This window comes from Mastigoproctus giganteus, chromosome 11 (genome assembly GCF_048544385.1).
Source record: "Mastigoproctus giganteus isolate SK-2022 chromosome 11, ASM4854438v1, whole genome shotgun sequence".
Classification (NCBI taxonomy): Eukaryota; Metazoa; Arthropoda; class Arachnida; order Uropygi; family Thelyphonidae; genus Mastigoproctus; species Mastigoproctus giganteus.
In genome coordinates this window covers 144,672,848-144,691,158 of record NC_143585.1, presented here as the reverse complement: position 1 = coordinate 144,691,158, position 18,311 = coordinate 144,672,848, and the positions used below count along the sequence as shown (strand labels likewise).

General features: G+C 36.8%; 1 protein-coding gene across 3 annotated transcripts in view; it reads right to left on the bottom strand.

Moving 5' to 3' along the window:
- LOC150078496 (leucine-rich repeat protein soc-2 homolog) overlaps nt 1-18,028 on the bottom strand; it is a 487,454-nt gene extending 469,426 nt beyond the window's left edge. For all 3 annotated transcript variants that reach the window (XM_090385300.1, XM_090385301.1, XM_090385302.1), the window contains exon 1: nt 16,786-18,028. In XM_090385300.1, coding sequence (XP_090241426.1) covers nt 16,786-17,064 — 279 coding nt within the window. In that variant the 5' untranslated portion in view covers nt 17,065-18,028. The remainder of the gene's footprint in view (nt 1-16,785) is intronic.
- Between the last annotated feature and the right edge of the window lie 283 nt (nt 18,029-18,311).

Sequence of the window (18,311 nt, the reverse complement as noted above, 5' to 3'; positions counted from 1 at the left end):
GTCTAATCAAGAAGCATGTGCTACGCACTGCTGCTTCTTCCCACCTGGCTACGGAGGCACCTTCCATAGATGGATAGATGGGTAACATAAGCCAGAATATCACCAGTGGAACGACACTGATGGAATCCATACTGGCCATTGTTGATCAGATGAAAGATTTCCAGATAGTTTAAGAGTTGGCAGTTAATTGATTTCTCCATTACTTTGGAAAGAGTAGAAGTGATCGCAATGGGATGATAATTAGATGGAAGGGATTTGTCACCCTTTTTAGACACTGGCTGGATATGATCAAAGCAAAATGAAAATCACCTTTGGAATAAGTAAGTGAAACAAAACGACACAAAATTGGAGTAAGTTCAGGAGCACAGGTTTTGAGAATGAGTGGAGAAATACCATCAGGACCTGGAGATTTCTTGGCTTCAGATTCACCAAAATCCTTCTGATATACTTTTGACGGCAGACCACTGGAGGCATTGAATGGAGTGTACAGTACTGGAAACGGTTTGATTTACCAAAATCGTGAATACATGATTTGGAAGAAAAATAGGATGTTAGCAGGTTAGCTTTGTCTTTGGCTGATGTAGCAATGGAACCATCTGGTTTTGACAGAGCTGGGAACACAGTTGGGCAAAAATTGTGGCCAATATCTTTGGCAAGAAACTAGAATGCTCCGCTACCATTTGGACAAGAAATGAGTCGGTATCACGAAAGGAGAGATCACCAGCAAGTTTTTTCCACAGACAAATATAGTATACCCAAAATCACCATCATGGTTCTTCCCAGGACTTCATACAATGTACTTAATAAAAGGGCATGGCCCCTTCAATGCAAAGTTTGCTGGCTTCAGACTCACAGAAAACCCACATTGCACTTGTGGAGAGATAGAAGACTGGAACCATGTTATGTTTGACTGTCCCATCTACGAAGACCTAAGATATATTCTGATTACAAAAGTGAGATTTCTTCCAAGCCAACAAGAATTTCTCCTCTTTGAAACGAAAGATTATAAAGCATTGTCACGATTCGCCCAGGACCTCTTTGCGAGAAGAAGGGTGCAAATTCCCATACACTGAGGAAAAGCCATCAGGCTATGACAACCCAAAGAAAAAACATATCACCAACCAGCATTTCTCCTCCTTTCAACGGAAGAAGATTAAAACCGAAAACTTGATGACAGGCTGCAAGCACAACCTCACCTGCAAGTACGGGACTTGTCCCAGGGATGACCCACAACCCTAGAAGTTGACGTCTCTTTAGAAGAACTAGAACTTAAATAGAAGACCTACCATGGACTTGACCTCATTGCAGCTCTTTCAACGCCACAGGAGATCCTATACCTGTGCTCTCTTGCACAGTACTTTCTTTCCACTTCCCTGGGGAGGGGAGGAGATGGTTTCACTGTCTCTTTACCTCCTTGCTCTCCTTTTCCTCCTGGTGGGACATGGGCTTGCCCCACTGACCACAGGGGTCACATCCTCTATCGACCCCTTACTTCCTGTTTCCTCCCCCCAGTCTTCAGTCTCTCCCCTACTCCGTTCACTTTCACAGCATAACCCCACACATTCTAAATTTAAATCTTAGACCTGGGGTCGCCTTCCCTATTGGCTCCATAATTCTGACTCCCCCCCCTACTCTGCCTAAACACCAGCGAATGCCCCACACAATGTCAAAATTTTAAAAAATTTTGAAAATTCCAACTGCATACGAAAACCCCTCTCGGCCTAACCTTTCAGTGACTACAGTAAACCCCCGCTATTTGTGGGGGTTACGTTCCTGAGAAATGTCACGAATATCGAAAACGCGAATACTGAGTTATGGCTCCGATAGTAATAAAGGAGTTCCGTTCCAAAGTATGAAATATATAAGAAAAACTAGTCTAAAATTTTGTCTATGTATGTATTATATGTACCTTCATAATATGACAATGTACATAGGCAGTACATAGTGAAATGCAAGCATATGGCATCGAAATGAAAATAAGAAACAATTTAATATTAAATTGTAATATTTATTAGAAATTTCAAACAAATCTTTCAAACCAGTGCCTTTGCTAGCTAAAAAACGTATCCCGCCAGTGCTATCACCAGTTTCGCTAAAGTGTTGATAAAGGTGTTTTGCCTTTTCACGAATGATGAGTGAACTTAACGGAATTATATTTTGAGTTCGGTCTTCTATCCACAGATTTAAAGCTTTTTCCATTTTTTCTAATTTAACATCACGAGTTACAGAGCAAATTTTTGAAGCAATTAGCGTGTTTTCACGGACACTACGGCGGATTTTTTCTTCCGATTTTTTGATTGATCGTACCGTTGACTCATTGATTTTATAATGTTTTGCCACTGAGCAGACACTTCCAACATTAGAAATTTTGTCTAATAACTCAATTTTATTCGCTAATGTCATCACCTTCTTTGATATTTTCACATTTCCCTTGTTATTCGTAGCCATATTTTTGTACGGGTAAAAAAGAACTTGTCCACAATAAAGGCACTTTCTGCTGTTAACACACTCGAAAAATCTGTTTTACCCTGCAAAACGGTAGATTTATCACTTTTGTAAGCATATCAATTTATAAATTGATAAATTTATAAGGATATAAATTAAAAGCCAACGACCAAACCTTCCATGACAAGCGCATAACACATACTGAACAAGGATTGCAAGAAACATCCAAGCTCAATTTTGTCACCCCTCTCCCCCCACCCACTGAACGCTTTTTTGACCGGGAAAGATAATTTTAGCCACACCCATGTTTTTTTATGGCGGAAAATATTCACGGCGCTTTAAAATTCATTTTTTTTTTTAGGTTTCATTTTATATTAAATCAACGATTGCGAATACGCGAAACCACGAATAGCGGGGTTTACTGTACTTCCAAATACTATTAAATTATTATTTTTTTAGGTCCTTGCCACTGAAATCTCAGGAAATTAGGTGGCAGGATCTGCCAGAGTTAAAACTTAAAATTACTTGGTACCTGGTCTGCCTCCACAAGGCATAGTGTGGACAACGTTGGGCCCCAGCAGGGGTCTAGCGGCTAAATGGCCAGAAGAACAACAATACACAACATTACACTTACAAAATCCATACACTTTTAAATCTCTGGACTTCCCAGTGAACTGGTACACCTACAATGAAAGCAACGTGGAGATGGGGGAAACCACTGGTGCCGTTAGACATGAACACACTATAGAAACATAGTACTGGAAATATTTTATGATAAAAATTCAGAAATATGATTTCAGAGAATATAGTGGTTTGCATTAAAAATATTGTGTTGAAAGGGGCTCGCGATAAAAAATATAACGTTGAAAAGAGTTTGCAAATCAAAAAAGGTTGGAAACCGCTGCTTTAGACAATAGATTTCTGTTTGCATAAAGATTCTTTTAAAAATGTTAAGCTTGTCTAAATGCAGAGTCTCTTTCAGTTTTTCATATTCTTTATGCTTGGTCAAATAGTGGCGTTCAAGATTGTACTTTTTATAAACTGCAACCAATTCTTTACAAATGAGACATGCACACACACTTTCCATTTACTTCCATGAAAAAAATATTCGTCCATTTTTCATCAAAGAACTTTTTCCAACAGCTCTTCTTTTATTATTACTAGTAATTGCAGAAAGGGGTTACCTTTTATGCATTTTACAATATTGACTTAAATAAAACGAAGCAAATGAACCATAAATGTTGCCAGATTCAAAATTATTGCAATTATGTGTAATGATGCAACCGACAACCAACCAAGACAAAACTTAAATCAACACTGACTACTGATTGCCAATAACAAGACCTAATAAGACAGAGGCAATGCATGCAAGCGTGGTTTTTGGGGAGAAACAAATACTAAATGCTAATTGGTTGTAAAAATGGTGTGACTATTATTCATATGTATTCAATTCATCAATTATAAGTCATCAATTCATATGTATTCCAACTCATGATTAATGTCACAAGACAAGCATTACAGCCAACAGAAATTTGTTTATGGAGTACTTAAAACAACTACAGTGAAACTTCCCTTTAACGGACAGCCATGGGGAACGAAAATGTGTCCATTAGAGAGAAGTGTCCGCTAACAAGAAGTCTGAGGGAGAAAAAAAAAAAAGAAAGAAAGAAAAATCGTTAAACGTTTAATGTAAAATTAAATTAAAATATATACAGATTTTGCACAATATTTTTGTAAATAATATACTGTACATACAATTTTGCTATGCATATTATGACTTTATCTTAAGAAAAATACATACAGTAATCACTTATTTTCTTCTGCACCTTCTTCCGGCTGATAATTTTGTTTTCAACATTTGTTTGGAGTGAAGAAACCATCGAAAGTCCTTCAGTATCTTCTTCAGCGGCGAAAAACATTTTTAAACAATTGATTTGTATGAGCGCTTCTTCTATTTTCATCGGTGGTTCGTCGTTAATATGTTCTTCGATAGAATGACCTTCTTCCATTTCTTCATCCTCATGAGGAACTTCTTGAAAAATATCGATGATAATGTCGTTGATATCTAGAGCACCATCTTCTGTAGTGAGGTTCGAGTCTATATCTTTGTAGCCGAAGTATCGTACATTATCAATAGATGTTGAAGTTCTTGTTCTTCTTGGTGCTCCGCATTGCTGTTCACAACTTCAATTTTTGCGTTTGAGAAGCCAGACTTTATAAAACAGTTCACGACAGTTTGTTTTCTAATTGCATTTACTGAAGAGGAAATCCATTGAATCGCATCTAGGATGCTGATTTTCTTTGCAAGGTCACTCGCACATGTTACATCGTTCATGTTTGCAATGAGATGTCTTAAAACACGTTTTCTGTAGTGAAGTTTAAAATTTTTTATTATCCCTTGATCCAAGGGCTGACACTCTGCAGATGTGTTTGGTGGCAGAAAAATGATTTGAATGTTGGACAATTCAATGTGCGGGTGAGATGCAGCATTATCCATGAAAAGAATAATTTTTCTGTTTTGACGAATCATGTTTTGGTTAAAGTGACTTATCCATTCGCTCATGATATCTCGTGTCATCCACACTTTTTTATTAGACTTCCAGTCAACATTCAAAAGATTCAACTTTATGCCCTTGAAACAACGAGGATTTTGTGGTTTTCCTATAACAAGAGGTTGTTCAAAGTCTCCCAGCATATTTGTACACAATAGTACAGTCAAGCGTTCCTTAGAAATTTTTCCGCCCTGGCACTTTTCGTTTTTTAGACTCATTGTTTTTTCAGGAAGAGCTTTAAAAAACAACCCTGTTTCGTCACAGTTGCAAATATCCTTAGCTTCAAAATCACGACATAAATCTTCCAATTTGACGGTCCACTCTGTTACAACCCCAGTATCAACAGAACCACCTTCACCACTTACGGTTTTCCAAGAAATTTTATGCCGAGTTTTGAACTTGTCTAGCCATCCCACAGAGGCTTTGAACTCATTTACTCCCATAGATTTCGCAACCTCCAAAGCCTTTTCCCTAATAATAGGCCCATTAATGGGAATTTTTTTAGCACGTGCGCGACAAAACCACTCATACGTAACATTGTCAATTTGAAATCCAACAGTTTTCGGGAATGATTTTTGAACCTGATCATTTCCGTGTTGCCAAAATTGTTTGAGCAGTTCATTTTTTTTTCTTTAGGATGTCGCTTACCTGTGTCTTCCCGATTTTGAATTTTGCAGCGAGATTGCGAACACTATTTTATTGCCGATCATACGCATTAATGAGTTCGACTTTATCTTTTAAAGTTAAATGTTTACGAGAAGACATTGTGCACTTCACACAACACTGAACAAAACTGAAAACTGAAACTCAAAAGACGAAAGGCCGACCAAATTCACCCTGCCCCCTGCACACACCGAATTCGTCACAAGTTTTACACGTGCCTTAAAAATTCTTGAAAAAGGGTTTACAACCGCGACGTAAACCTTGATAAAATTCAGAGAATCGGAAATAGAAAATAGATTGAGGCAATATGTGGAAGAAAAGTTCCTAGAAAAAGGCCGTGAGCTCTCCCGCAGTCCGTTATGGGGAGATCAAATTAAGTGCTAATCTAAACGAAACAGTGCAGATTGCCTGTCCGCGTCCGTTACAGAGAATGTCCGCTAGACAGAAGCTGCAAACACGTTAAAACCAATGGAGGTGAATTGGGGAATTTGAAAATGTCCGTTGTAGAGAGATGTCCGCTAACGAGAGGTGTCCGTTAGAAGTTTCACTGTATATTAAATGACTTTATGCCCCCATAAATTATTATATTAGGGTCACCCGTAATTCATTACATAAACCTGTATATTGTGTCTGTAAATTGCGTGTGTTCTCTGGTCGATTTGCCTATTTTGCTGGACGGAAAAAACCTTGCTATCTACATCTGAGATAGACCAACTCAGCCACGGAGTGAAAAAAAGCCCATTAAAGTTCCTCACGTCATCGGCGGGATTCAGCTCGGGCCTTTTCCACCCGGTATGGGAAGGACGGTGCTGATACCACTGTGCTACCCATGCAGACTTTTTTACCACAAAATTTATGGCGTTTTTTTCAATTGGCATTTTAGAGGACTTCATCAGCTGACAGTTTCAAATTTGACTGGGGGTGAAATTTTGCCAGCGGGTGAGAGGTTCAAGTGATCAGGTGGCACTAGGATCTTCTACCTCCTGCAACAATGATATTTGAACCAAGTAGTTATGATTCCCGAATGCTTCAGATGAGTGAAAATACTGAAAAATTGATTTTTAAACAATGGCACTCTTAAATGGAGCAAAAGTTTGATCCCAGGCAAATGCATGCTTTATACTTTATTGTTTATCAACTTGCATAGGGGAGAATTGGTAAGAAATTAATAATAGTTGAATACAATGGTAAAACTACCATACTGTCACCATAGTTGAGCCTGTTCCAAGAATTTCGCTAGGGAGAAGGAAGAATTTGTAATTTTTATTGGGTGAGTAACTGTTCTTTTGTTTTCATGGTGCATTAGATCTGAAGGAGAGAAATTATGAAAGATTACAAGAATGAAATTAGGAAGGATATTATAAAAGAAAAATAGTAAAAAATATGGTTTCAGCACACGTAACTAATAAATACTATTGCTACTACTCCTCTAGTCCAATTTGGTCATTCCAGAATAAAAACAAAATTTTATATTTGACATAGGTAAAGACTGCACCCTCTGCCTTTGGGCTTGTATACTTTCACTTTAAACCTTAGACCAATGTTCCCCAATATTTTTCCAGATACAAACCACTTTTAATTTGAGATGGAAATCATGGCCCACTATCAAATTTGAGGCAGAGGCCACCATGGACCCATGAAAACTATTAAAGTATATATATGCAAATATATTAATATCTTTTTTCTTTTTTTTTTTTCCAAGTACAATGATAGGTACTCATGCTTAACATATGTAGTATACTTCAGGTTGTTATAGGTATACCCGATCTCCCATAATTGTTAATGAGAACAATTTTTTTTTTTGTCTACCACAAAAAAGGAAAAAAAAAACCAATAGTTTTATTGTAAAGTCCCACGGATTACTTACCTTCAATTTTCTCAGGGAAAGAATGGGAATAGGTTTAAAAAAAATGCTAAATTAAAAATGTTAAAAATGCCTATAGCTGAGTGGTCATGAGCAGCAGTGTGGTAACACATGGTTTTTGAGTAAACAGAGGTTCAATTCCTTGACTGCTAAATATGGTCAATCTATCAACCTGCACTGGACCAGCATGGCAGATTATGGTCCATTTCCTCAACATGAATCGTTGAGGAGGCTTCCATCCTACAGTGGGTTGATAACGGCTGCAGTTACCTTTTTTTTTTTTTTTTTTTTTTTTTTAACGGGGAACCCATACTGCTTGGTCATTTTCCTTTGTGTAAAATATACTTAATCCTCACAAAATTTAAAATAAATTGGAGATGACATGATAACGCACTCACTCTCTCAAGTTTCTAGCACTCTAAGTGCCAGCTCAGAAGTTGATGACCAGCCTGATTAATAGAAGGCAATGAATCCATACTTTTTTTTTTCCCATACTGGGGGGAAGGTTTAATGTGTGATTACTAATAACAGAATTTAACTTGATATTTTATCCTAGTGGAGGGGAGATACAAATCCCTTTTGAAGTGAGCAAAGCTTCTGTTTCAAGACCGCTAAAATCAAGAGCCAATTTAACGAGACATTTAGAATTATCCAGTCTTATTTCTCCTCCTGGAATTCCCCCCCCTTTGAATTCAGCACTATATCCAATCATTTCTGCCAGTTGCATTCTACCCACCCTGCTCTATAATATTCCTTTAGCCTGCACCAGGCTATTCAATTAGTGTGTTGGGCAGACCACTTTTAGGAGGTTCAAAGATCTAGCAGGCCATTGTAATTATTAATAAATATTTATTTGCCTAAGTATTATTAATATACATACTTGTTTTATATATGAGGCTAGATAAAGAAATTTAACAACATATGAATAAATTGTAGTCTATTTAAAAAGTTAAGTACATAAAAATGATGAAGTTTTTGTTTATTAACAGTTTCCAATGGCCCAAGCCAACAACAGACCAGTGGAAAGTGCATTGCAGACTACTGAATGAATAGTGCTGTCCTACATCCTTTCACCTCTCAATAAAATTTAATGAGATTTACCTAAGTCACATTTCCAATAACCAGTTTTTAATAATTACTTTACTACCCCCCCCCAGTAATCTTCGGAAATCACTATACATTTTAGTATATTTATTTATTTATATAAAAAGACAAATTTAATCTGTACAGGAATGAATAGTTTTTGTATTTTATGAATTTTGCTAGAAATGTGTAAGTGGTGTAGTGCAAGACACCATTTTTGTTTTTATTTTTTTGGAATAAAGGATGATAATGATAATAATAATATCTCCTAACATTTTATGCAAGTACTACTCCTGCTATGGAGTAGTCAAACCATACTATCAAAGCTATTGAAGGTGAAAAGTCTTGGACATACACTGACTGTCTCCAGGAGCTCCTGCTCCAAGGTCGGTCCAGAGTTGCTTTCCATTCCCTTGCAGCAACACTCTACCTGGCAGCATGATAGGCCACGCTAAAAGGCAGAAAAAGTATAGTACTACTAATACTGATTTCATGAACTGAAATATACAGTGCCAATATAGGATTAATCAAAGAAAATACAGAATTAGCAAAAATGACAGCCAAATATGGTTACGTAAAGCTTTGTACACAAAATTCAGGCAAAAATATTTTCTTACAGAATTTAAGACTTTAGTGATCATTAAATATAAATGAAGAAAAAAATAAAAGAGAATAAAACTATAAAAAAAAACAAATTTAAGTTGGTTTTATTCTTTGACAGGCGACCAACTTTTAATTATCAGCAAAGTTGATTTATACCGAACAGCTTAAAATTAAATGAGTACTCCCTGCCCCTACCGATGAGTATATTATTTTTTATTTAAAGGAATGTCCTTGCTCTAAAAGCCATTTCAGTTAGCTGTAAATTCATAAAGCAGGTTGTTGACACCAAGTCTGAAGGCTGGCAAACCAGGTACTGAATGGAAATGTAACTCAGATTTAACCAACTCTAAACCTCCCCCACCCCATCTGTGGAGGCTTGGTTTCACATGGTTAGCTGCAATAATCAAAATCAACTGTCCAATAAAATAAAAATTATGGTAAGAAAGACCACTCTCGACATAATAATATATCTCCTATTTTTTTTATGCAAAGTACTACTACTACTGTTACAGAGTACTCAACCCATACTATTAAAGCTCAAAAGGTAAAATTTTTCACAGAATGGTGCTTGTTAACAGGAGGGAGGGAGAGGGAGAGAGAGAGAGGGAGAGAGGGGGAGAGAGAGAGAGAGAGAGAGAGAGAGAGAGAGAGAGAGAGAGAGAGAGAGAGAGAGAGAGAGAGATTCTACAGGAATGGGATACACTTTAATAGAAATGGTGCAAGAATATTTGCTGATGTTATCATGTCAGGTGGGTCGCATACTGCAAGCTTGGAGAGATTCACAGACTAATAGATTAACAGCAGCTGCAGGCAAAGGTGAAAGTGATTCTTGCACTGCTTCTATTGGAATGACTATCAGACTTAAAAGCAAGGTGATGGGAATTTCCAGGACTGCTGGGAGTCATCATGGAACAAGTAAATACATGGGCTGTATTAGGATAACGAAGAGTAAGAACAGGTGCATGTATACTTCCATGTACATCAATGCTAGGGGGTTTAGTATATAAATTTGATGAATTTGAGGTGCTGTCAAGCCATCAAAGGCAGATATTGTTGGAATATCAGAGACATGGTGTCACACAGATATAAAGAATACAGAATTGGAATTTGGGGAATACAATGTGTACAGAAAGGATAGGAAGGGAGGAGGGGTTATGCTGTTAATTAAGAAAAAAAATCTAAGGAGTGCATCTAGTTGACATTGGTGGACAATGCAATGTTGAGTCGGTTTGGTGTGACATTAGCAATGGGAAAGCAAAATTGAGAGTACGAGTGTGTTATAGGCCAAATGACTTGGATGTGTACAGTGAACAACAGAGAAAAAAAAAAGGAGTGGCAAGTAAATCAGATTGTCTTATAATGGATGATTTTAACTTCCCAGATAATGACTGGAACTTAAGTTAGTCACTCGCACACTAGCAAGACTTTTGTGGATTTACCGGATGACTGTTTTCTACTGCAGCATGTTCGAGAGGCAACTAGAGGGAATAGTACTCTTGATCTGATTATCAGCAGTGATTCTTCATGCATTAAGAATCTGCATTAAAGGAACCACTAAGTGGCAGCAATCACAGTGTGCTGATGTTGGATTTACTTAAAGATATAACTACTATCAGAGGTAAAGGGAAGGGTTTTTGCTTTTGTAAAGGTGACTACAGTGGTCTCAGATAGTTTTTAAATTCTATATAATGGGATCAACTGATGATGTTACCAACAGCAAATTCTAAATGGGAAGCATTCAAGGAAGTAATCTTTTCATTCCAACTAAGAAATATTGTTCATGGTTTAGGCCTAAATGGATGGCAAATAAGCTAACGAGACTAGTGGCAGAGAAGAAAAATGCATGGGGTACATATAAATTATCAAGTGACACAGAAAACTATGGTAGATATAAGCTTGTCTGTAATCAAGTCACAAAAGAGGTTAGGCAAGCGAAGGCAGATTATGAGAAATCTTTGGCAAAGGATGCAAAGACTTCTTTACTTATGTAAACTCTAGAAGGAAAGGGATGAATCAGATTGGTCCACTTGATATCAATAGTTTGATTGATGTTCGATATCAAGCGTTCGATTCTTAGCCAGAAGCTTATACAACTCTAGCAGGGAGCTAGAATTGTATAAGCTTCTGGTTAGCTCCCTGCTAGAGTTGTATAAGCTTCTGGCTAAGAGAAGATAATCTTCTGGGTGATTGTCTGGCCTTTCTGAAGGTAATCCACTGGTAATACTCCATTGGCATCCCAAAAAATCAATGCCATCCAAGAATTGAACACGGCCTTCCTTGGAGGAAGAAAACAGCTGTTTCTGTTTCCACTGTCAAACAGTGCAAATGTTCACTTGACTGGACAACTCTTGTGTGTTTTTGATTTGCTATCAAAACTTTGGGACCCATCGTGCTGACACCTTTTTCATAGCAAGAACCTCTTATGTGGTACGCACATTCAGATGAGATTCCCAATATATGCTGGCAATGTATCGAACTGTCACTTGTTGATCACTCAACACCAGCTCATGCAAACTATCACCAACTTCTGGAGTGGTGGACATTGCAGGTCTTCCATGACAACGGTCATCTACCAAACTCCCCCTCCCATGTTGAAATTCTGCTGCCCACTTCTTAACCATGCAATAGGAAGGGGCATCCTTCCTCAATGCTACAACCATATCTTCATGAATTGCCTTTGGTGTTAGTCCCTATTTTTTCTTTTTTTTTCCCCAAATATTGGATGACTGCACTGTGACACTCTCACTCTCTCTCTCTCTCTCCCCTCATTCACACAACTCTGTTGACTTTAGGATCTGTAATTAAAAAAAGATCTTATTGAAACCATGTAAACTTTGGATTAGTATTTAAAGTGTTATGCAAGTACAAAATTTTTTTAACACTATACCACTACCCTTTCATACAAACCCTCTAATACAAATTGGAGCAGTGTAGCATTAGGGGAAGTTACTGGTATAGATAAAGGGATGGCTGAGCAGGGTGAATATAAATGGCACTGTTCTTCGACTGTTGTTATTAGTGGAGTTCCCAGGGTACAGTGCTCCAACGATCGTTATTTTCAATACTTATTAAAGATACTGATGAAGACTTATTTAAGTTTGCAGATTACACAAAGTTTGGTAGGGTGGTTAATGCCACCAATCACAGTATGCCACATGGGCTGAGATGTGGCAACTGAAGTTTTAACTTTTACAAATGAAAAGTACTGCATATGGGTAACAGCAATCCCAGATTAACACACCAACTCTGTGGTGCCACACCAAAGGCAGTGGAGAATGTAAAGACCTGGGGAGGTGTAATCTTGCAGTCAGATATGAAATTCTCTAACCAATGCAGACAGGCCATCTCATTGGGTTTTGTCAATAATATACAGGAATAAAGATGATTATCCCATTATATTAGGCAATGGTAGGTCACACCTTCAGTACTGCATACAGGTCTGGAAGCCTTATTTTAGGAAAGATGTGAATCTGTTGTAACAGGTACACAGAAGAGCAACAATGTTAATTAGGGGAACAAAAGGGTACTCATACCAAGAAAAATTTCAGTTCTGCAAAATGCAGCATCTGAAAACTAGTCACAGGTGAGTAGATCTGAGAAGTGTTTAAGGCTTGAATGAACTGAGTAAATTAAATTGTTGATGGTATCCTTACTTTTGCTCAGACAACACAAAGTGGCAAATATTTAAACTGAGGAAGGATGGTTACAAGATAAATGTGCTGAAATTTTATTTTAGTCAGTTGACTGTTAAAACAAACTCCCATCACATGTTGTGGAAGAGGACAGTTTGAATAAATTTAACGAAGAATCAGATGTTTCAGACAATGTTTGCTTTTCTTCTTTTGGCTGACTGTTATAAGCTTCCTTTCTTGCATCATTGGCCAATACCAATAATAAAAACTAAACAACAATATATGCTATTTTATGTAACTTAACCAAGTATTTGTAGAAAAAAGAACATGCTACCACAAAATAAATACAAGCAAATTAATTCTAAAATTAGGCTTATTCTTTGTGAGGTCTGAGTCTGCTGCTAACTATTACTACCTGAATACCAAGCTATTCTTATTAATCAGAATAAATTATAGTCAGCCTTATAACAGTAACAGTCAAAAGCATTAATGTGTAACAGTACTTTTAGTGGTATAGCTGGTTTTCTTTTTTCTACAATAATTTTATAGACAATAAATTTTTCTTTACAGACAAAGTTAGGGAACCTAACCTTGCTAAATAAGGTTATGTTAGGGTACATAAAAGAGAATAATTAGCAGTTGGTTCTTAAGCATTTAGTAAACAATGTTGATTGAAATAGTTTAGAGAAAGCAACGTGTAAGTTTGTTCATATAAAGTATGATTTGCAGTTGCTAGCTGATGATGGTTTAATGGTAATGATGGTTTGACTGACAAAAGTTGGCAGCCTTCAGAAAAAAATCAGAGACTAACAAACTGTGAGACTTTGTTTTCTTCTCATATTGAAGATATGGAAAATTATTGAGTGAAAAGAACATTTAGTTTATTCTTTCCAGTAAATCTACACGATGTATTTGATACAAGTGTTGAAGCACACAGTAATTATTATTTTTTTTAACCAGCAGTAGAATCTCATCTCCCTTAGATGGCCAGGTTAGCAATTAGCATTGGCACACGATAAAAGAAAGCAAGCTTATACAGCATCAGCAAAAAAAAAAAAAAAAACACTTTCCCATTTCACTGATCCCTTCATTCCAAATATTTGTCTAGTTCTGTCTTGAATTTAAGCTATTAACTTCCACAACAACAGATGGAAGTTTGTTCCAGCAATCAACTACCTGCTAACTAAACTCAAACTTCTGCACATCTATTCTACAACTGTCTTTCCTCAGCTTGAATCTATGCCCCCTCAGGTTGCAATCTGAGCAAGAGAAAAAATCCCCTCAGCATCAAGCCTACTCAATCCATTCAAGATTTTATACATCTCAATCAGATCACCTCGCAGGTGCCTAGGCTGCAGAAGTTGCAATTTGCAGAAATTAAGCCTTTCTTCATAAGTGCATCCCCTTTGTTCCCTTCACCAGCCTCATTTCCCTTCTCTGTACTTGTTCTAGCAACTCTACATCCTTCCTAAAATGAGGCCTCCAGACCTTGAGTACTGTACACAGTACTCAAGGTGTGGCCTGACCATTGCCTTATACAAGGGAATAAGGTACACAGTTGAAGACCCACTCTGGAATCCTGTCTGCACTGCTCAAAAAACTTCATATCTGACTGCACAATTACCCCCAGGTCTCTTTCGTTTTCCACTATCCTGAGTGTAACACCACATAGTTGGTACATTTCTCTGGGGTTACTGCTACCCATATGCAGAACTTTACATTTGTCAGTGTTAAACTTCAGTTGTCACTTTGATGTTATGCAATTACTTGAAGTTTTCAATTTAGTTTCAACATGGAAATAATAATTTATCATTATCACTTTTTCATTGAAAAATGTTAATTTCTAGGTGTTTTCTGGTTTAATTCTTTTACAGGTATTTACTAGATTAATTTTTAGTGCTGGAATAATGTGAGTTGTTTTCTGTAAAAAAATATCTATGGAAATTTAAATATGGCAGTGATTAATAGTATCACATTTCTATTTTGAGGTACCAATAAGTTTTTTAAAAAGTTATGCATAATTAGTGTATATATATATATATATATATATTTTTATTTTTTTTTTTTGGTTTGTTAAAACTAATGAATATTTCTAGTGGCCAAAAAAACAGCATTATCATTAAAAAATAAAACTTAATAAGTAGTGCATTCATAATTAATAATCTTAATAAGTAGTGCATTAGTCTAATATAAGCACAACTCAAAATACAATACTAAATACTTTTTTCAAAACTTAAGGTTAAAGTTAGTCCCCTGTCAGGTGATGGGTTAAACAGTTCAATCCACCTTCACCCTGTTAGGTGAAGGTAGGCCAAACAAATCAATTTTAAATTAATTTTACTTTTAGTATCAGTTTGCTTCTTGCCATGTTATTAATTTAATTTTTTTGTTATATCTTCTACATTCATAGTAAATAAAAATAAGTAATTTTAAGTTAATTTATTAATTAAGAAATATAATAAACACCATTTCCTTTAATACCTAAGTAGAAAATTTTAAAAAAATACACTACAGCTAGATGGAGAGAAATAAGTGTTTACCAAACTAACAGACTGAAAATTATCAGTTTACAGTCAAGAGGCAAAGGATTCTTCACAAATTATTTTTATATACAGCTCAATGTCTTCAGCTTTTCCTTTATATAAGCAATATTCTTTTAAAACTAAACAGAAACATATGGAAAATAGAACAAAGCTAATTCAATAATAAAAAAAAATTTAAACAGTTGTTTATGAAGGCGAAAGATGCACCACTGTATCAGAGTAGTCAGTAGCACACGCTTTTCACTTGACCGTGACTGCTAAATACGATTAACGATTGTATTCATGTTTTATAGTAAACCCCTCTGACCTGGTGATCATGGCAGAGTATAAACATGGAAATTTGAGGTGTTGTAATATCCAAAAAATCGAAAGTGAAATTTTCGTGGGGTGAGGGAACACCTTCCTTCATATGTAATGGCTCTGTCCATCTCTTTTCTGAAGTTCGCCAATTGATCAAATGTATTTAACTTGGGAATGATGATTATTATGACTTTATGTGAAATGGGCGTGAATAACTGCTCAGAATAATTACTTAAATTCCTATTCTTAATCTTTTAGATCCATGTTCACCTATACAGTAAGAATAAAGTTTAACTAAGTGAAATGAAATGTGCGTTCAATTCATCAACGTAGGGTGCTAACGAAGATAAATCCAAAAGGAGAAAATGGATGGGGGGGAGTGAACTGAGGATTTAAAAAAAATTCATTCACTTTTCCGAGTTTTAAACAATGGTATATGGAGGGATACATTTCCTACCCCAAAAGGGTATATTCCTTGGCCTTTTTACATTCTTTACATTTGTATTCCTAATCTAAGAGTAAATAATCTGAAAATGCTTGTTTTGTAGTGATGTTTATTAAAAAAAAAAATGAATTTAAAACTGCTTTCACTAATTTAAAATAAAGAGGCCTTTCGGTTTTCGAAAGGAACCTACAAAAAACAGGGGAGGGGGGAATCGGAATGGGATTTAGCAATTTAAAACTTACGTTCATTCATTGTACTGAAGTATTTCTTAAAGAAAATAAGGCAAAAAAAGAAAATTAATAATAATTATTTTACACTATCAAAATTTAATTATTTGAAACCCGACTGCATCTAACGCCAAATCATAATTTCATTTCCTTTCTAAACCGTTGTTCGATGGAAATGTGGTGACCTTTAACATTAAAGGGGGGGGGGAAATAACGGCCACACTTCCACAAAAAATAAGGTAACTCACTGAGCGTTACGCACTATCTAAAGAAGAAAAAAAAAAAACACATCAAGCTTTTCTTTACAATTACAGACCACAATACGGGGTAAGCACGTGGCTGCAATGCTCCCAGCAGACCCCATGCAAATATAAAACGCAATTAGCATTCTGAATACGTCACTCATTTAAGGATTAACTGTCTCTTACCTTTGATCCATCTTTGGTTTCTTTACTAGTTGACGGCAAGCTACTTCCCGAAGTTTCAGGTGCGTCATATGTGCTTGTAAGACATACAGGAATGTTCATGGGTCCTAAGCTCATAACTTCTGGGTCCGGTGAACTAGGACTAACGTTAGGGCTGAAACTTGAAGGTCCAGGCCGAGAACTACTAGATGGTCCACTGCCTTCACCTTTATAGTCCGCAAGCCTTTCCGCCGCACTAGAACTACTGACATTTTCGGTCCGCGCCCTAAAAGACTTCCGCATGCTGTTAGTTTTTCCCGCGGTAGAAACGGTGCCAGCTGAAGCACTACAAATTCATTCAACCGATTGCTGGTAGCAATGAACTGACGCCGAGGTTAGGGAAAGACGAGAAACTTTCACATACACGATCTACAAAGATTTTATGAAAAATTCTGGCTCTTGGGTGTAAGGCGTTAAATTCCACAAAAAGCTGCACAAAAACTAAGTTACGAATAAGTACAACACATCATCAAAATGACAACCTGGGAAACCGAAGTGCGCTTCCATTTGAGAACGAGAGTGCGAAAAGTTTGACAGTTTAGTTACCACAAAAGTAATCAATACTTCTACTTTACATATCATTTAAGTGACTTCATAATTCGGCATCACACCACAGAACGTATCATCAGTACCATTTTGTATGCATAATTACTGTGAGAAATTAGTCACTAAAAACAAATTGAAATATCCGCACTTCAAATTCAAACATTTCTTTGAATCAACGATCAGTTGTAGCTCACTTAAAAACACAATCTTGTTAACTAACAAACTGAAGTGATAACGGCACGATACGATGTTATCAACTCATTCTATTGATCGAAAGACATGTTATACTGATACCCATGTTCAGAGTATAACCTAAGAGCATGGCTGAGATTAAAGCTCAGTCACATGCACTTCAACAATCGTGGGAGGAATTCCCACTCAAAAACAACTTACGTAGTTCACACCTGTGTCGAGGCTATAAAGGCGAAAGCAGCTCCGTGTAATGAATTTCGTTTATCAAAGCACATTCGGGTTTGCAGTAAGCGGGTGCATGCAATTCTCTGATGCATGCCTTTTCATTACCAATCTATAGAACTTGCTCCGTATACTTTAACGAAACATTAAAAAATATATATTTTTTGGAACTTTCACCGGATAGTTCAGAATTTCCTTGTATAAGCACCCTCTCATTTCACCGGTGCCTACAGATCTTACTGATGTTATGTCATTCTGCGTGGAGCAGTTGCGCAGTAAGCTGTATCCAGGGGCGTGACGTTTTAGCCCAGGGTAACAACTGGGGACGCCGTTTTAGTGTAGGTGACAACGATGGTCATAACATGTGGAGGGGAGGTCAACTGGTGGTTGCTGAACACATGCTTTCAATGAAACCAGAGCAAATTCGGTTATATTTGGGCAGTGATTGACCATTACATCAGCTGTGGCGACAGATGAAACCAAGTTAGTGTGTCACACGTCCGCTTGTACCTTAAAAGCGAATGAATTGG